The sequence below is a fragment of the Triticum urartu genome, chromosome 6A, assembly GCF_056163025.1.
Source record: "Triticum urartu cultivar PI428250 chromosome 6A, HENAU_Tu73, whole genome shotgun sequence".
NCBI lineage: Eukaryota > Viridiplantae > Streptophyta > Magnoliopsida > Poales > Poaceae > Triticum > Triticum urartu.
Window position 1 is genome coordinate 52,248,236 of NC_141878.1, and position 20,555 is coordinate 52,268,790.

Consider the following 20,555-nt stretch of genomic DNA (forward strand, 5'->3'; position numbering starts at 1 on the left):
GTACAGATCTTTTAACTGAATTTTAACAGTCTGGTGATGTTTTCACTGACATCACTGACATCATTTGGGTTCCATCGGCAAGTGGGGATATACTGTATGTTGTTACTCAGAAAATCGAAATTTTGTGGAGATTGACCATCCTATATGGAAAACAGCTTGACTAGTTACAAGCCCTTGTGCGGGTGTTTGATTTCTGAAGTCAAACTAAAGCAACAATCTGTCCGCAACCAACCAACAAGCAAAAAAAAAGAGAGATGACTATGTTTTAACACTACTGAAGTTTTAAGGCTGATCTTAGGAAGAATGTCTTAAGTTAAAAGATCTGCACCTACAGTTTAACTGAATCTCTCTAACCCACTACAGTACAGAATTACCTCACCATAGCATGTGCTGATGGATGTTGGGTGATGCTACTGATTCAGTTAACAGTAAATCAATTTGACAAATTTCCAGGTAGCAATTTTACTCTGATGGAATACCTTCTCTGATGATATTGTCTCTGAATTTTCAGGAAGCAATTCTTCATATTGCAATTAGCAGCAGCAACAACAACACGGGCAGAGGATCAACAACATCAACACGGGCAGAGGAGCAGCAGCAGCAGCACGGTCAGTTGGATCAGCAACACGGTCACGGGCAGAGGAGCAGCAGCATCAACACGGGCAGAGCAGCAGCAGCAGCTCCACCGGCGACAGGGGAGAAGCAGAGGAGAAACAGCCGTGCGGGCACGTGGACAGAGGAGAAGGAGGAGCACAGCGGCGCGTGGGAGCTTGAAGAGGACTCGCGGGAGATAGAGGACGCGCGCGAGCTCCTATCCACCGGATCGTGGAGGCTGGTTCCGGCGATGCCCATAGGGGATCACGGCGGGAGGGATTGCGGTGGCGCACGGGAGGCAGCTCAAGGTGGACTCGCAGGAGCTCGAGGAGGACTCGCGGTAGCTCGAGGACGATGAGAGGGAGCTCCTGCTCCACCAGATCATGGTGGGAAATTCCGGCGACGCCCACAGGTAGTCGTGGCGGGAGGGGATCGCGGCGGCGGCAGGTCAGGGCGGCAGTGGCGGAGCAGGTACTTGGCGACGGCGGCGACTTTGAAGGTACGTGGCGATGGAGGCACGACGGCGGCGGAGCACTTCCTGATGGGCGACAAATCGCGCAGCTTGGCGGCGACAGCCCCTGGCGTCGCACGGGCGACGGCCGAGGAAGAAGACAGGGTGGAGGGACTTGTTTGTGACGGTTTTGAAACTATGAGGGCTTTTTTGCAAAATTAGCAATAAACTACAGGCACGGCATGTTTTTTGGGACGGAGGGAGTACTAAACATACACTGAAAAGCGCACACATTCGGCTATCCTACACTATAATAGGCGGCTTGCTCTGCTGGCCTTCTTCTGCCGCCGACGTCGTCTCGCCGCCGCCGTCGATCTTGCTGATCACCAAACACAGACCAGGGTTCTGGAACGCCCATATCTGGATTTCGTCCATCGCTTGCAGGCCACTCACGTCGACGAAGCTCTTGTGGTTCCCGAATTTCAGCACCGTGTTGCCGTTGGACGTCCATCGCGTCAGCTGAGCATCCATCCGGTCGCCGGCACGGTTGATGTAGACCGGCAGAACCAGCCCGCCGTGCTTCTTCCCCTGCGCCCGCGCCTTCTTCTCCTCGCTGCTCTCGCTGTTGCTGCCGGGCGTGGGCGTCTGCCGCTTCGGCCTCTTCCAGGGCCCCTCCAGGTTGGCGGCGCGGCGCCCGTCGTCGGAGAGGAGCGGGAGGAGGCGGGCGGCCTCGCCGCGCGGTATCAACAGGCGGCTCTGCTGCAGGTCAAGGTCCGACCGCTCGACGCGCTTGTGGGAGATGAAGTGGAGCAGGTGGCCCGGCGGGAGGCCCAGCTCTGCGCGTATCCGGGTCCAGGACGGCTCCGGTGGGCCGCGGTGGCGTCCTGCGACGCCCGAGGCTGCACCGGCGGCGAGAGGGACGTATGGGCACCACGCCGCCCGCAGCGGGACGGCGCTGATGGGATCGGCAGAGAACGGTGCCGCCGCGGTGCTGCTTGAGGTGGACGCCGCGTGTTTCGTAGGGATCGCTCCGGCGCCGCCGCTCAGCCCGAAGGGGAGCCATACTCTGCCACGGGCGCACACTGCCTGCAGCGGGACAGCGTCGATGGGTTGACCGTCCATTGCTGACGGGGAACGCGTCTCGCCGTCGTTGCCGCGGACCACGATCGCCAGCGAGGACGGCCGTGAGCTGCTGCTGCTGGCCGGCGCTGATGTCCCCGGCGTTTCTTGGCAAAAACAAGCCGCAAACTTTCGCTTCTTGGGCGGTAGAACACTGTTCGCATTGGCCGCCGCCGGCGCGACGGTATCCACGATCACAAGCGCCGTTTCCGCCACACCGCTCGACGCGGCCGAGCCATCTTCCTCGACGACATAGCCGCCGCCGCTCGATGCCCCGGTGGCGTCTGTTGCTGCTTCATCTTCCTCCGGTGGGGTGACCGAGAGCTTTAGGTAGTTACGCGGCGTGTCTATATGCTTCAGCGTCACCTCCCCTGGCTGCTCCCGCCGCTGTACTTCTACTTCCCCGGCGGGCGTGAGTGACAGCGTCAGGTATTCAGGCGGCGCCGCGTCAGGCCCCCGCAGCAGATGTGCCAGGGACACCACCCCCGGACGGGGTTCGCCGTCGCCGCCGGCCGTGCCGGAAGCCGATGTTGACGTCATCGCCGTCGCGGGTGCAATGTCGATCGTCGCGTCTGTAGATTCAGTGCTTGAGTCCTCATGGGGTGTGAATATATGTACTAGTCATCCGTGTGCAGAATGAACTCGGATTCCCATTTGGATTCGCATTTGGACTCGTTGCTGTCCGTCTCCCGTCCGTGTTCAAGTGTTCGTGCGTGCTGCGAGAAGTGTAATCCGAGCTGGAGTAAAATTTTCGCCGAGGAGCGGTTTCCGTGTCTTGCACAACTCCGTGTTTCAGCGCAGCTCAGGACCGGATGGAGGCTATCAAGTCCATTGAAAAAGCAATCGAGTTATATTACGCCCCAACCATGAAATCAATATTAGTGTAGAGTCTATGATAGATTTATGTCTAGAGCATCTTTAGCAGACCCCTTAAAGCCGCGATCCTTACACCCCGGATAAGGGCCGAGAAAACAACGGTTTAAAGGTTGAAATCGGCTGCAGCCGAACAGAGCCTGCAAACCCGAGCAGTAAAAGAGAATAGGTTTGTGGGCTCTGTTCCGCGCGCTGACGATTTCGGCCCTCAAACCGTAAAACCATACAAAGCAATTGATCGTGATTTTGACAAATAAAACATAAATTTCTAGAATTGAAACATAATTTTGACGACATTTGTACATACATTACTGGAATCAGGATCTTTACCGTCAGCTGGCTCTTTGCCGCCTGCTAGCTGATTTTGCCATAAGGTAAAGAAAACTGATGGTAAAGAAGAAGCTGACGGTAAATATAATGTTTGCCGTCAGCTACCTCGTTGCCGTCTTCTAGCTGACAGCAAAGAGGGAGGGTGGCCCACTAGCGAGGGCCACCTAACGGCCACTTTATATGCCGTCTCCTAGCGGACGGCGAAGAATCTTTGCCGTCCGTTAGCAGACGGCAAAGAAAGTGGTCAACTAACATCCGTTAGCTAAGCTTTTTGTCATCTGCTAGCAGACGGCAAAGAGCTGTGACCTAAACTAAAAAGTGGCCAGCCCCACCCCTCTCCCTCTCCCCTCTCTTTCCCTCCTCTCATCACACCCGCGCCACCGCCCCGTGCCCGAGCCCCCCCCCCCCCCCCCCCCGTCGCTTCGCCGCCCTGCCTTGCCGCCCCGGCGCTCCTCTCTTCCACCCTCGCGGCCGCCTCGCCCCGAGCCGCCCCGGTGTCCCATTCCTCCACCCCCGCGGCCGCCCTGCCGCTCCGGCGCCCCCTCCTCCATCCCAGGCACCCCCTGCCGCGCCTGAAGGTGAGATATCCCTCTTCTTCTTTTTCTGTTTTTTAGATTTAGTTTAATTACATTTAGTTTAATTTAGGTTTTGTTTCTATTTTTAGGTTTAGATTTAGTTTAGTTTAGGTTAAGTTTATTAGGTTTAGTTTAGGTTAAGAAGAAAGATGAAAGATGAAAAATAAGAAGAAGAAGAAGAAGAAGAAGAAGAAGAAGAAGAAGAAGAAGAGGAGGAGGAGGAGGAGGAAGATTAGGGGTGCATCACCGACGAAACCGAGTCGAGCGGGTTAGGGGGTTCCTCGGTGTCGATGGAACCCTAAATAGCAAGTATCGTCAATGTGAGATACATGTGGCCGTCGGTGTCGAACAGTACATCCACGTCCCACAAGTGATGCCGATGTCCGGCGTCCCGCGGTAACAGTTCTCAGCGTCGATGGCGGTCGAACACCATTGTGAATTTTTCTTGCAGCCTTTGCGATGACAATTAAAAGCCAAGTGTTGAAACTTCAAACACCTAAACTGACTCAAGTCGGTTTGGTTGTTTGAACTTTCAAAACTTGGCTTTAATCCTCATCGCTAAGGCTACCAGACAAATTCGCCAAGGTGTTCGACCGTCATCGGCCACCAGAACTATTGTTGCGGAACATCGGGCGACGGCGTCACTTGTGGGATGTGGATCTAGTGTTCAACGCAAAGCGTCACATGTATCTCGCACCGATGATACTTACTATTTAGGGTTCCATCGACGCCAAGGAACCCCGTAACCCACTCGTCCTATTTAAATATTTAGTTAGGTTGACAGAAAAAACAAAATTGCTATGTTACTCATCTTTCGATTTAAATGTACAGTTTTTTCATCGCTGTGAGGGTCTAGTGTTCGACGAGCTCCGCCCCTGCGTTCGTGGTGAGCACAAATGACATCTCCTCCCCCCACCCTTCATTTTTTCTGTTCCGGTCTTCGTGCCGATGAAACTTGGTAGCTATAGGTGTCTTCAATCATCAGTATGAGTGATCATTATGTGTCTCCCGTTCGGAAGGGTTACATCTATAAATATGCATGCATTTGCATATTTATAACCATGCTTCTTTCGAATTGTCCAATGTTATCCATGGACAACCCGAGTATGTGTAGATTGGGTTCGTTTTCCCATATGCTCTGCTCCGGATCCGATGCGGAATTTCGTCAGTGCCTCACTGTTGTTCTTCGGGTACACATCCTCTCTGCTTATTGCCGAGACGTGTATCAGGAGAACAGCGGGGAGGTGCTGCCGAAATTTTGCGTCGGACCGGAGTAGGGCATGGGAAAACAAACCCAATCTACACACACTCTGGTTTCTGAGAGCCGCATTTGCAAATGGCCAGAGGACAACATGCAAGGTGCCCCTATGCCGGGTGCAACAATTGACACAAGAAGACAGAGGATGAAATGGGCAAACACCTGCAGAAGAGGGGTTTTATGCCAGATTATATGGTGTGAACATTTCATGGTGAGTCTGCCCAACGTGCTAGAGCTGAGGTGCTTCGTCGTCACACCGACGAGCATGGTACCAGGATGCAAGAGATGGTACAAGACTTTGAGGATGCTCGGGACTCGGACGATGAGTTGAAGGAATCTGCAAAGGCCTTCAATGAAATGTTGGAGTGTTCAAAACGTCCTCTCCAGGAGCACACTGAGCTTTGTTAGTTGGATGCCATCTCACAAATAATGGCTCTGAAGGCTCAATTCAACTTGGGCAGAGAATGCTACGATGCAATGATGACAATATTTGGACGTTTTCTACCCAAATGCCATGTACTACCTGCAAACCTGTACCAGTCAGACAAAATCCTCCGTGCTCTTAAGATGCCCTATGAGAAGATACATGCCTGTGAGAAAGGATGTGCCTTATTTAGGCTTCAGCATGCGGACTTAAACTATTGTCCCATTTGCAAGTCATCCAGGTATGTTGTGGTAGACAACGGTATGGGTGAGAAGATGCATACCAAAATCTTTGTTAATGTTCTTCGGTATATGCCAATCGTACCAAGACTTCAACGTCTTTTCATGGTCGAAGAGACGCCAGACAGATGACATGGCACAAAACGGGCAAAAGAATCCAACTAGATGCAGATGGGAAGCTGATGATGGTCAAAGAGACGGCCAGCAGACGGCAAAGCTGCCACGTGTCAGCTACTTGCGCAACCTGGGGGCACTGGGCTGGCCTATATGGTTGCTTTGCCGTCTGCTGGTAGACAACAAAGACCTTTGCATCTTTGCCGTCTGGCAGCGGACAACATAGCATGCCATGTGGCAGCTACATGGGCTGGCCTACATGGGCACTTTGCCATCCGCTGGCATACGACAAAGATGCAAAGGTCTTTGCCGCCCGCCAGCAGACTGCAAAGCATGCCGTTAACCCCCTAACAGAGCTAACCTGCCACGTGTGCCGTCCAGGCTCTTTGTTGTCTGCTGGCGGACGATAAAGACCATTTCATCTTCGCCGTCCGCCAGCAGACGGCAAAGAACCCTTTGCCGTAGCTTATTCAGTCAGACCTGTTGTTGTCTGCTGGCGGATGACAAAGGCCTTTGCCGTCCGCCAGGCATGCCTTTGCTGTCAGCCATGGCAGATGGCAAAGTCCCTGATTCCTGTAGTGATAGTTCTTCGATCTTGCACGCACTTTCGCTTGCGCTTGGTCGAACACCACCTCATCTTCTTTCACATCGTGACCGTGCACACCACCATCCATCTCATTGTAGATGTAATCACCGATCAGCGCTTGATCAATGTCGACGGCGTTGACGTCCAACATGTGCACAAACTCGCCAGTCGAATCATGCAAACCCGGGCTACAATGTTGCTCCACCCATTCCATCAAACACCTGGGGGCGGCGGCAATAGCGTCGCCAGTTGGCGTCATCGGGGAAGCTCTTGTGGTGGCGATCACTTGCGTTTCGCCCCGTCACCTTGCACATCTTCACCGGCGGGGCGTGGGAGGGGGGGGGGGGCAACAACCTGCCCCGGATTCACAGCGGCGGGAAAGCCACTCTTAATGACGAAGTTGCCCTGGCGCTTGCGGGGATGGCCGGTGGAGGCTTGAACGGCGACGGGCGCAACACGTCTGGCGACAAGATCTGCTTGAGGGCTTGGCACGTCCGTGACTTCCACGGTGACAAGAGACGGGTGGGAGGAGTCCATGGTGGTGCTACAGAGCCGGGGAGGGTGGTCCGGAGCGGGCAAAGGAAGATCAAATGGCGGCGAAGGGAAGGAAGAGCGGGAACTACCGCGAGGAAATATCCCTCCCTCCAAATCTCACTAGCGATAGGGGTCACCTTCGGGTCGGCCTCCCGCCCCGTGTTTCTAAAGGTTGAGGGGGGGGGGGGGATTTGTGGCGCCCCGCAAAAAAATTTAAAGGCCATGGTCCGAAACGGTTTCTGCTCGGGCCAATTTTTCAAGCAAAACTGTAAATCGACGCTTATTTTACAGTTCAGCGCGATATAAGGGGTCTGCTAGAGATTCTCTTAAGAACGAAAATGAGTAGGGCGGGGCCGGCGGAAAAAGATGAAGGAATTACGTGAGAAAGTCGCGGAAACCCTCGAGGAAGAAAAGGATATGGCAGAATGAGAGGCTAGCTGCCAAAAAAAGAGAGCAATGCTACGATCCACCTTGCCAATGGTGGGCGGATACGAATTAGCAACCAAAAATTAGCGTTTTGAACCTATTTAAAATGCGGTTCAATCGATGATAAAAAAAATATTGGCAACACTCGGATGAATAACCGTCGATTTACAGTTTTAATACCCCTACCCTGGATGAATCGCCAGCAAAACAGCACCAGATCAGGCAGGTGCAGTTCAGCATTCATCAAGCAGCATCGGATAAAATTTCAACCGAAACACATGGAAAAATACGGGACACGTGCAGAAATTCAATGTCGATATGTCCACAGTTGATAACATGATGGAGAATAATCAAACGAAAAGCATCAAGAAGATGAACCCAAAGACAAAAGCAGCAAGCAATATCAACTGAAGGCCGGCTTGCCTTGTGCAAGCATAAAGCAAACAAAGCCTCAAGGTACCAACTAACCAAAGCAACCCACTGTGCCTTCATGTTAGTTGGCCATTTGTCTAGGGAAATTAAATATAATACAAGAAAGTTAGGAAATTGAGCGATGACCTCCTACAAAGTCCACATCACAGTTCAATGGTGCATGACACATAAAAGGTCAATTTTTTATCTGAGTGGAGCCCACAAAATGGAAGAACCTTCACCCAACAAGCCATTTCTGCGTGCCAGCCACCAGAATAGAACTATAGATACCTGTGGAGCAATCAGTTTCAGTCAGTCAAGGAAATACTCCCTCCGTTCCTAAATATAAGTCTTTTTAGACATTTCAAACGGACTACAACATACATCCATATGTAGACATATTTTAGAGTGTAGATTCACTCATTTTGCTTCGTATGTAATCACTTGTTGAAATTTCTAGAAAGACTTATATTTAGGAACGGAGGGAGTATGTACCAAGTTATATCTTACAAATTTTTGTATGACTCAAACACAAAAAGATAGATCCACAATCGTGGAAAAGAAGACCGAAAGAAAACTGAATCATCTCAGCGTCATTGGACAAACCAATAGGGAAAAAGGTTAATTTGTAGTGGCACAACTTCAACTTATATTGTCAACATATTCTCAAGTCTTTGGCTACATCAGATCTCAGCGGAAGGTAAATAAACAGTGGTTCAGATATCTCAATTAGACCCTTAGAGGGAAATGCTGAACTGCCTAGATTATCACAAAGTCGTAGTTAATAAGCATAATTTGTAGTAACGTGCAATCTAGACAATCAGTAGAAAGATATCATGCATCGTCTTATTAATTAATACCCCCCCCCCCCCCCCCCCCGCACGCGCGTGGTTCGGAAATAAGTGACACTGTTTTCAACCAAAACAGCATCAGTTATTTCCGAACTGAGGGTAAAACTTCATTCAGTCTGAAATAAATATTTGTTTACTCTGCATAGTATAAAAAATAATATACCACTACTCAAATGAAATCAGTGTTTATGATGAATAAATGACTCTGGGCATGTCAAGTGTATTACATATTCAATTTAAATTAGTAAACATTAGCAAGCAAAACTTACCCTTCACAGGAAAGAGGGAAGTTTAATCTTAGCCCCCCCCCCCCCCCCCCCCCCCCCCCCCCCGCAACTGATCAAGGCTAAATTGACTGTGTAAGCGTTATACTTACAGAAAGGAATGACTTTATTTGAATGCAATTGCTCTTTAGTAAATCAAGAGTAGGTATTATGTTAAGAGTCAAACGATGCAAGACATGCCAATTTTCTTTAACATCGATGTACCTGTATGTAGGGCTGGACACGAGCCGAGCCGAGCCGAGTTCAGTCCGAGCCGGGGCGAGCCGAGCTCGGCTCGGCTCGTTGGTTGAACGAGCCTGTTTTTGGAGGCTCGGCTCGTTTTGCCTCTGGCTCGGTCCAGCTCGAGCAGCTCGCATGTGCACTGCTAATGTGTGTGCAAGCCTGTGCTTGCGGGCGTCGGGTGGCGGACGCTTGGCCAGGCACCATAGGAGGGATGAACGGCGCCATCGGTGCCGAGAGCGAGCCGTCTAGTGTCTGGCGCGGCGAGGACGATGGCGGCATCCGGCGCGGCAAGGAGGACGACAGCTACACTCTATACAATCAAGCAGAAGCATTGATCCATCCATCCATCAAGCCCTACATCCATCCATGCATCCATCGCGTGCCTGCGCAGCCATGCAGGGAGCATGTGTGTCATCTGCCGTCCGTGCGCCAGTGCAAGGGAGCGCGCGTGACTGAGTGCCGAGCGTGTGCGCGCCGAGTTACTAATGGGAAGGAAGGAGAGAGTACCTGCTCGTCACGTACAGCGAGAAACCAGGGGAGGAGCGTCCGCCTGCATTCGGGGTGGTGAGGAATGGCCGCATCGCTCGCCGCCATCGGTCCACTTTTGCGGCGCGGCAAGGAGAGAGATGTGGCGGCGCGGCGAGGAGAGGGATGCGGCGGCGCTGAACAGAGAAAGGAGAGACTGCGCTTTCTCTGCGTCGCTCGTGCCCTAATGGAACGAAGGCTGATGGGAATTGGGCTGGGCCTAGAGCGAGTCACCGAGTTGGACCGGGCGAGACTCGGCTCGGCTCGGTCAGGAATCGGGCCTCATTTCACAAGTCTGCTCGCTCGTTTATTCTATCGGGCCGAGCTGTAACAGGCCGAGCTGGAGCGAGCTTCGGGCCGAGCCGAAAAGCTCGCTCGAACGTCCAGTCCTACCTGTATGGCTGTATCATGTATGTATATACACGATGCACACAATGTTATCCCACATTTTTCCCTTTTGACAGAAAACTGTAGGGGAGGTCCCGACAGTGAACAAAAACAGGAACTGTACAAAGGACCCCAACAAGAATTTCCAGCAGAAAAGAACATTACGGGCAGGAAAGTACAGATAATTACAAAGCAGCCAGGATGAAATGGTAGAAGAAGTAAGACATCAATTAGCCTGGTGAATTAAGCCACGCGGGGAAGGTCTTAGCTCTCCTTCCATCTGAAAGCCTGTAGGCTGTAGCAGAAGATCAATTTTACAAGTGGTTTTCTAGGTGTGCATGGCTAATGTAACATTTTATTTAAGATTTTAATGTTCCAAAAAGTAAGACGTCAAATAAGAAAGGCATGCAGAAAGAGTTAAACCCAATCTAATAACCAGTACAAAGTCCTGCACAGGTTGCCAGTGTATGACCATATATCTTCAACAAGCTATGCTGAATTCAAAATGGAAGATGCAATCCTCAGTTTCAAGAGCACCAGTTGTACAGAGGGCATAGGACATGCAGCTTACATCCATTTGATTTAGGTGGACAACTAGGACCCTAGTGTTGAGGCAGAGTCTTGTACCATAAGCCAAGCAAAGGCTTTTTAGCTTGAGAGAACAACTGCAACTCCATATCCATTTTGGGGGTGTTACGGAATGGCCTAGAATCTTTTAGCTCGATGTGTATTGGCATTCCAAACGCCTGTCCAGTTGTAGCTGTTGTCATCAAGGCATGTGGTTTCAAGCAATTGCTCCAGATTGCGAATACCGCTGAAGGACTGCTTGGACATAGGCAGGTGGAAGAGATAGATAATGTTATCAAAGAGTTTCACCAACCAGAAAGTGATTTTGGCATCAAACGCAAAGGACTGCAAAGCACGAGAGCTTCATTTGAACTGTGAGGTAGATAATAACTAGACCACCTTTGTCCTTCAGTTTGCAAACCTTTGCCCAAGCAGCAAGAGATTTCCAGCGGCCTGTGGTTTCAGATTTGCCCCAGATACAGTGGTGGCGGAGTAAACCCATGTAGTAGGTGGAAAGTGCACTTAAGGCAGATTAACATCCTAAATTTGCCTCCTTCAGAGAGGAAACTAGAGCATGAAGAAAAACAGCGCCCAATGTGGTTGATCAATAGTGAGAAGTCTCAAATGTGAGGACAAGACAGCCTCATGGGCAGCCCAAGATAGGCAAGGGGAAAGGATCATGCCATACAACGAAAGAGCCAGCAAAGGTTTCAAGTAGCCCTTTGAGACAGCAAAGCAATCGTTGGGAAGAAAAATGCATGATGAGAATACATGGCTGGAAGCAATGTTGACTGACTTTATTATGAATTAGGGAAGATCAGCTGCAACAATGAAGGGGGGGGGGGGGGTGTAAATTCCAATCATAACCAGCAGGAGGTGCGACAAAGATTTTGCTCCAGAATCAACTATATTTTAGTTTCGAAGAACCATGTGCTGTACATAATTAGTAAATTTTCATACTAACTTTTTTTATGTTCAGAATCCTCAAATATTAGTTCATATGCCCGAAATTACAGAGATGATACCATTCACAGGCGGAGCTACGGCTGGACCGAAATTCTTTTAGGGTTCTCAATTAGAAAAAATATAGTCTTTCCACCCCAAACATCTACATTTTGAAGATCTGGGCTAGCTCCGCCACTGAGTTTATTAGATATAACCAAAGATTACTTGCTGTCTATTTCCTTGAGAAGAAGGTTATCATATTTTATTAGATAGGTTATGGAATATGAACTACACTGTCTACTTTCATATTTCCAGCCCCTAGATAGGCTCATAGCCGCTTACATATGCGAGTTAAGAATGACAAACAAACTAAGCTAAGAATATATGTATAAGCAACTCGCCTAAGAGCCTTACATTAGTATAATTGCACAAGAACTACAAGTAAACACTAGGTATAACGAAGCTCCCAAATGAACAGCAATGCGAAATGGCAATTGCTATAAAGGAAGTTTTAAGTCAAATTGTCAGGTATTATTGGTTATGAATTACTCTGACAGCGTAAAAACCTCACTCAATAAATTTCGCAGACACAAAAATATCAAATGCAATGTAGCAACAGTTAAAAATAACACATACAAATATCCATGAAGCAAGTAAAAGGAAAAATGCCTCACTCAGCTACTACTTGAAGATAAGCTTACCTACTCAATCAAATACATGACAGTAGCAATATCTATCTGACCAATCATCTTATGTGTTGTCAAAAGTTCAGGTCCACCATGTCCACCACCAATGCCTGTGCCTACAAGCATATGAGGTCAGGGAACCAACATTATTCAAACAAAAAGTCAAATAGCTATGAGGGGCATCGTTGAGATATTTAGATAAAATCACATATATAATATAGGAAAAACAACCAAGTTAAATACAACATAGGAGTAGCTAAACAGAACCATATCTACTATCAAATATAGATAGTATTCTCAAAACAGTGTATCCTCACTAGTGTCACAAAATGAAAAATATGCAAGCTCAGACTATTAGCTGATCAGAAGGGAGAAGTTAGCTGAAACTATTCTGAATCCCGTTTCGTGTTATATCATATCAGATAAATAAAATAAAGAAAATCAATACTAATGAATTCTAGATAGAAGTGATCCTGAATGTTCATTTTTTAAAAGAAATTTAGCCAGAGAAGAACTAATAAACTTGACTTATTGATTAACTCTGGTACTAATGAACTCACCGCTTGTAACATGATTCTTCTAAAAAAGATAAATATGAACTGTCCCATAAATACAAAACCAACTTGTTAACTCTGTTTTGGATTTAAGAGTCACCCACTGGCTTCAATCGCGGGAACTCAAAATCATGATACAGTAGAATCACCTTGCTACGGAAGCAAAACTGGCTAGCTATCACTAACCAATGTTTTTCTAGAGCACGTCACATAGAAGTGATCCTGAATATTCGAAAAAATTAAAGAAATTTAGCGAGAAAAGAACAAACAAAGTTGACTTATTAATTAACTCTGGTGCAAATGAACTCGCCGCTTGCAACATGACTCTTCTGAAAGTGATAAATATGAACTGTCTGATAAATATCAAACCAACTTGTTAACTCTGTTTTGGATTTAAGAGTAACCCACTGGCTTCAACTGAGCGAACTCAAAATCATGATACAGTAGAACCACCTTGCTACAGAAGCAAAACTGGCTAGTTATCACTAACCGATGTTTTCCTAGATCACATCACATAGAAGAAAAGAAGAAAACACTACAGAACAATATCGCTCACTACTTGAAATTGTTAGCTGAACACAAAACAATGTGAACGACATGAACCAACCAATTAACAAAAGATATGTTGATTTTGTTATATACCCACATTGTAAACGAATGCTATTACCTGCAGCATAGACACTTTCGAATGGATGATAGAAGCCCACGATTGTAGTATCAAAAAGTTTCTTCAACTGCAATGACTCAAGCTGTAGGATGAATAGGCCGGTAGCTGTCGACAGGAACACCACATTATTGTCCTCAGCAAACCCTGATATCGTAAGGACCCCTCCCCACTTCACTGAATTAAGGGGAAATAGCTTGTCAATTTCGAAAGTTCTTCCCATCACCCATGAAGCAACACCATCAGAATCAACATTTCTCTTCCATAATTGTGCGGTGAATCTTGACAGAAAAAAGAAACCAAGCCCCCCATCATCTGCTCGCATAACGGTGAAGTGGGAACCGCCCCTAGCATAGATGTCCAATGGCACATGTATCACACTTAAGCTCCGCCTACCCAAATCAAACTCGAGGATGCCATCCGCACTGGCAGAAAGCAACCAGTAAAGCGAATCCCCAACTAGGACACCAGGAAATGCCATATTGATCCTAGGGGGGAATAGCATAAGAGAATTCGAAGCCTTGGGTGGAAGCAGTGTTAATAAACCCGTTATAGCTCTCGTTATTTACCCTCCTCCTCCCGCGACGCTCTCGCGAGCGTCCGGGAGGAAACCCTAGCGCCGCCGCCTCTCCTCCCCTCCTCCTCTCCCCCCCTCGCCGCCGCCGAGGGGCGCGGGCGGGCGAAGCCCGGTCGTCGCCGGCGGCGGCGGGGCCCCCCTCATCTCCTCGTGCGGGTATCTCGGCGCGGGACGGATTTCGCGTGCCGGGACGCGGCGCTGGTTGTCGGGCGTGGCGGCGCAGCGGCGCTCCGGCGGGGGCCGACGACGGTGGCGTGGCGGCTGCGTGATGGGCGGCAAGGCGCGTGGTGGTGCAGGCCGGCGGGCGGGTTTAGGTGGCGGTTTCCTCCCGGCAGCTCCGGCGAGCCTCCCCTGGCGCTGCGGGTCATGTGCGACCGGGTCGCGGGCGGCCCCGCTGGTGGAGGGGCGGCGCGGCAGCGGTGGTGGTGGGCGCCCCCGTCCAGTCGGGCCCTTGCGGCCGGACGGCGGAGCTCGGCGCGGGAAGACCTCCCTGATGGCCTCCCATGGCTGCGGCGGCGGCAGATCTGCCATCTCATCCGTCTTCCTAACATCGGGTGGCGGTGGCTGCTCTCCGGCGGGTCCGGACCTTCGGCTTCGGGGGCAAAACAGGTGGTTTCGGGGGGGGGGGGGGGGGCGAGGCTGGTTGGGGGATGAGTTCGTCCTTGGCCATTGGCCGTTCCCCCACCTCCCCCTTCCCCGGGCAGCGTCATGTCGCGGTTCGTCTCGAGGCAGCGCCCGCCGGCGACTCCAGGAGGCGGTTGGGGGCGTGGATTTGGTCAAAGTCGTGTCCTTTGGGAGTTCTCACGGTGGTCTGGTGGCAGGGCGGCGGCCTTGGCGGTGGGATGTGGACGGACTGCGCGGCTCGGATGCGGGCGGGCATCTATGGCCGCTCGGGTGGCATAGCTGCGTGTGGCTGTCGGACCGGGGAGGCGACGGAAGAGTTGAAGCACCGGAGTACATCACTTGCCCAGTACGCGTTCTGGCCGACGATGATGGCGTCCGCGGACGTCGTGTTCCTCCCTGTAGGCTTCGTCGTGGTGCTCCTTCTCCTTCCTTCTAGCTCCGGGTGAAAGCTTGATCTTCGGATCGGACGGTGGCGACATTCCGTGGTCGTACCCCTTCTTGGAGGCATCGTCTTGGAGCCCTCGGTCCGGCGTGGTCCGTCACACTTCTTCCCGGTTCATCGGGCATCCTGTGGGTGCGTGGTAGTCGTTGAGGGTGTGTGTCGGTGCCCGGTATCCTTGTATCTCGTCTTGGGTGTGTGTGATGTGCGTTTGTATCGATGGCTTGGTTGTGCATGTTGGTTGCTTTATAATCTAAAGCGGGGGGAAACCCTTTTTCGGAAGCAGTGTTGACATGAGATTACCCCATATGCCGGTCTGCGACGAGTACACGCGGGCGATCGCTCGTGAATGTTGTTCGCTTATTTCTGTGCGTACCAAGACCACCTGGAAGTGGTGGGCGTCTCCGGCAGCCCGAAGCACCGCCCCGTGGACAGAAGGTCCCAACGTCTCGAAGCCCAGGGGACGGGCAAGCCTGTGCTGATCCCCGGTGACGGGATCCCAGACCAGGAGCTGGTTCAGCAATGTGTGGCGGCTGAGTACGAGGCCGTGGTGGCATCCGGACTTGGATTTTTAGAACATCTGTATCCGGGCCCTGCTATCTTAGCTGTCCAATATTGCTTTAAGTTCTGTGCAATACAACTAATTTTCTATCTGAATTTTCTCTTTTTTATTTCTCTCGCATAAAACATGTTTTAAAGTTCAAACCTTTGCAGCATGGCAAAGCTTTCTATCTAGAATCTAGGATAAATCTTTCAGATTTTTTGGTCAAAAATAAATATACAAAAAATGTTTTTTTAGATTTATCCTAGATTCTAGATAGAAAGCTTTGCCACGCTGCAAAGGTTTGAACTTCAAAACATGTTTTATGCGAGAGAAACAAAAAAGAGAAATGTGTTTGCACGAATCGCGAAGCGCAGAATGGATGGCTAGATAGTGAGGGCCTAGGTGCAGGTGTTCTATTATATATTTTCGGGTGGCATCCGATGAGCAGAAAACAGGCGCCCTCGCGGTCGTCGAGCTGCAAGGAGAAGCGGCCCTCCGGGACACGATTGGGGGGCTCCATTGCAGAGTAGATGCTGTGAAATTTGTCGAAGAACACAAGGAGGGGAGGGTTGCGGCGGTGGTGGAGGCGAAAGCGGCGGGAGAAGCCGGGGTCGGAGACGAGGCCGAGCCAGCGCTTGCAAACGAGGGAGGCGCGCGGGAGGGAGGCGGGCTCCGGGGAGAGGCGGAGGAGGATCTCGGAGAGGAGGTTGCCGTCCTCCAGCGGCGGCGGCGGCGCCGCCGGCGAGTGGGGGTGGTGGCAGCTCACGGGGAGGAGAGCGGTGGAGTCGAAGAATAGCCCACTCAAAGAGGCTCAGGCGAGAGTAAGGCCTAAAACTACCCTAGAAAGCCCAGCACGAGAGAGCCCACACACACAAATCGTGTACCCTCACCTAATAAAAAACAAATCGTGCATCCCCTGGGATTACCCCGTAATAAACTGAAAAAGGTCACCTCAAAGGAATTTGAATCATAAATTTCACTGAAAAACCAAGGGGAAAATGTTTTAAACCAACCGACTGATTTGTCTCTCCTTAAACCTTTTCTCCAGCTTGATACGTACCCCCTATGAGGCCCACCTTGTCGGGGTCTTCTCGCCCACTCATCTTCTTCCCTTCTTTCCCCCTCCCCCTCTCTTGTTTGTCACGCTCCCATGGCAGGGAGGAGAATGGACTCCCATGCCCAACCAACATTGCTACAAATCGGAGAGGGCTGCTGCAACCCACCGATGTGCATCCCGCTGCAACAACCGCTGGTGCTGCAAGACTGAGAGGGCGGTCGTGGAACACCCATGAGCACTAGTGCCGCTTCCATCGCCATGACCGCAGCCGCTTTGCTGCCAACCCATGGTACAGAAGCACTCCCATATTGCAATTGGTGTTGACGAGATGTTGTTGTACCGCAAGGAGGTGCCACCGCCAGTGCGGCGAGGCGATGTGTTTCTCCGCTGTGTGGTCACAATAGCGACCCTAATGCAAACCGGAGGGGGTGGCTGCGACCACCACTACTGCAAAGGGTGGACGCAACATTGCCTGGGTTTCAACGAGAGGAGCCGCACGACTTCGAGGGCGATGTTGCATGTGACAATTGTCAATGGCGACGATGCAGAGGCTATGCGTGAGGTGAATCAAGGTGCTGAAAGCCAGGGCGCCAGCCACTTGCTACGTGTTGCCCAACCCCAGGGCACCACGTTGTCGAGCTTGACAAGAATCAATTGGGGGGAGGGGGGAGGGGGGGGGGGGGGGGAGAGACAGAAAAACTGAACCAACTTCAGCAAAAACCAGAACTTGTAGCCTCGAAGAAATTTTACTTTTATAGTTATATTACCCATATTGGTTGCAAAATACATGTATGACTAACATTTAGCAATATATGCTTCGTAAGAGAACTAAGCACACCAAAATATACAAGTTGCCGTTCAGCCTTCAAACTTCAGGCATTCTATGAGGCAACTAGCAACTACAGATCAGCTTTCCGATCCTTGATGTTCTTGAATTTTGTTAAAATATCCTCAAAGTTGTACTTCAACAATGCTTGGCGTTCCATACCTCGAAATACAAAAGGAAGGGGAACTGAATTATTCATTTGCGCCTCTTCATCTTGATTTTCATGCTATTCTAATTCAAGAAGCAGAGGTAAATGTTGTGCTGGTGGAGGATCTTCTGCTACTCCCCCTGTCCTTTGCCTTTTAAAGTACGACTGGATGTTGCCGCTGCCGCTCTTAACCATGGTCGATTGATGAGTCTAATTCCCTTTTGAACTCAAGTTAAGCAACTGGTAGAAACTACTCTGAAGAACAAATCTGTAGTGCAACAAGAAAATCCCAATTAGATCAAATGACTAGGCATACTAATTGCTAAGCTATTAATCGAACTCATACAAGCAAACAAGATCTTCCAAAATTTAGCATCGCCCCCAATTTACTCGTACAACGGTACCAGGCAATACTGCATGGTTGGGAGAGAGAGGGGGGAAGCAAAGCATCTAGCAGTTCGTGCGCAGGGGAAAGTGATAATACCAACGATGGGCTTGTGGCCTTCTAAGTGTATGTGAATGGGTCATCCAAAAGCTGTTGGGCATGGCTACCTAGTAAAAAAAATATTTGCATTTGGGTTGGGGGGGGGGGGGGGGGGGGGCACGACCCCCTCAGAGTTGCATATAGCTCCGCCGTTGGCGCCGATAATGGCAAGGTGCTTTCTTTTTTTTTTGGGGGGGGGGGGGGGGGGGGTAGGAAAATCTCATTACTTAAGGTGGTGCATCATCCTTGCACAAGTTCACAATTTCGTCCGCACCTTCTCCTAACCACACCACAGTCCGAGGAGTACAACGCCCGTAGGCAGCTAGACTATGACTAATTTTATTTTTGGTACGGCTAACAAGAGTAACAAGAGTAACTGAGATCTCCCTATCAACTTTTAACATCTCCTGAATTTCACTCACAATGGTCATCTGCCTCGACCGGTTCCGTTCAGTGGCCTGTAGCATCACCACTGCTTCCGAGCAATCCAACTCCACCTGGATGGGGCAGGTCGTGCGCTCCAGTGCAAGTGCGAGGCCTTCTTTGCATGCCTCCAGTTCGGCATCAAGGGCATTATCACATGCAAAGAGCTGCCGGCATGCTGTGAAAATAATTTCACCATGGGCGTCCCGCAACACCATACCACACCCAGCAGTACGATTAGCAGCGACATAACTACAATCCGTATTTAGCTTAGTCCAACCATCCGGCGGCCGTGACCAGCGTTGCATCTCTGCTTCACACGCACGATGCTTTTTCACTTGGTTTGGAGTAAGGCGTACACTGTCCAGCGAAAGCACCATCTTCCCTTTGACTTGGTCCTCTTGTGGAAACTGCTGGATGCACAACAAAGAGTTTATGTAGCTTTGAAGGAAGCGTCTGGAAGATTCCGTCGACGGCGGAGCTTTGTCATGTGTAATCTCATTTCTGACATGCCAAATACGCCAAAGAACCATCAACAGCACCATGCGGGGCATACACGAATCAAAAGGTACCAAGGTGCTTGGCGAGCTCGCGAGCCGTGCTGCAAGCCGTTGCTACAAGGATCACTGGTGTTGCGGGGCATGCCGGCGGTGCAGCCGGCTTTGTGATGGACCATCTGATGGAAGCAGCACATAAATCAAAAGGTACCAAAAAAAGGGACCGTCCAGCAAATCAAGCACAAACAGACTAAAAATTACTGTTTACAATATGTCAGTTTGACAGGGTTTAAAATATATTTTACCACTACTTGTGAAGAAAAATAATAATATCTGTCAGCTTAGCTGGTTGACAATGGGTTTAATGTTTTGCATACGTAATAAAAGCTTGACTACCATCTGAGAGTAAAGGCAATTATCGATGAGCATAGGCAAACCCATGCTACGATCTCTCAAGATTACTACAAAAGAAAATGTTTCAATTTTAGCCGTCTCAACAAATCCTTTAATTGGAGAGGAAAATGAAACACCTCACTGAGTTCTTCAGTCGCCACATCTCAAAAATAAAGAAAAAGGATATCCCCAGCTACGCACCATGCAGGCAGCTGCAGCTCAAGACTCGACATTCGTCAACCAGAAATAGACAAGAGTTCAAAACAAACGCATATACTCCTTTTGTCCGAAAATACTTGTTAGGACCTAGGGCTCGGGCTCCTCTAGGTCATAGGTGGTAGGGAAAGGAGGGAGCGGGGCGTGGGCTGGAACGCGGCGGCCGGCGGCGAGGCGCCGTCCTTGCGGCTGGGTGGCAGCGGCGCAGGAGAGAGAGAGAGAGGCTAGGGTTTAGGGTTCCGGCTCCTCTGGGAGCCAGGCAATAGAATAGTCTTATTGCTTAATCCTCAAAATAGTCTTACAACTTGTATATATAATCATAATCTGAAAATAAACTAAGATAACTTGGGCCTTAAGCCTGCCCAGTGGGTCCCCGGCGGCCATAGACCTGGCCGGTCATAACATCTCTCCCCGCCTGCGCAAACAGCTCGTCCTCGAGCTGAAAGTCGGGTAGTGCTGGCGGAACTCCTCGCATTGCTCCCAAGTAGCGTCCTCCTCTGGTAGTCCAGCCCGCCGAATCAACACGTACCAGGAGCCTCGGCGCAGCTAAGCCTTCAGCGCCTTCTCTGGTGCAGGAAGGAGACGCCCGTCCGCGAGCGGCGGAAACACCGGTGGTGCCGCAGGTGGATCGCCGCGGAAAGGCTTGAGCAGCCCGACATGGAAGACATCATGGATCCGTGCACCTGCCGGAAGCTGAAGACGGTACGC

General features: G+C 50.4%; 1 protein-coding gene across 1 annotated transcript; it reads right to left on the reverse strand.

Annotated features, from left to right (window-relative positions):
• Positions 1 to 12,416: 12,416 nt before the first annotated feature.
• On the reverse strand, positions 12,417 to 20,322 carry LOC147963854 (uncharacterized). The gene is made up of 7 exons (XM_087529733.1): positions 20,236 to 20,322; positions 19,298 to 19,417; positions 18,671 to 19,154; positions 16,244 to 16,613; positions 15,526 to 15,819; positions 13,623 to 14,128; positions 12,417 to 12,517 (listed from the first exon to the last, which is right to left on the reverse strand). The coding sequence occupies exons 1-7, from the start codon at positions 20,320 to 20,322 to the stop codon at positions 12,417 to 12,419; spliced, it is 1,962 nt and encodes a 653-aa protein (XP_087385859.1).
• Between the last annotated feature and the right edge of the window lie 233 nt (positions 20,323 to 20,555).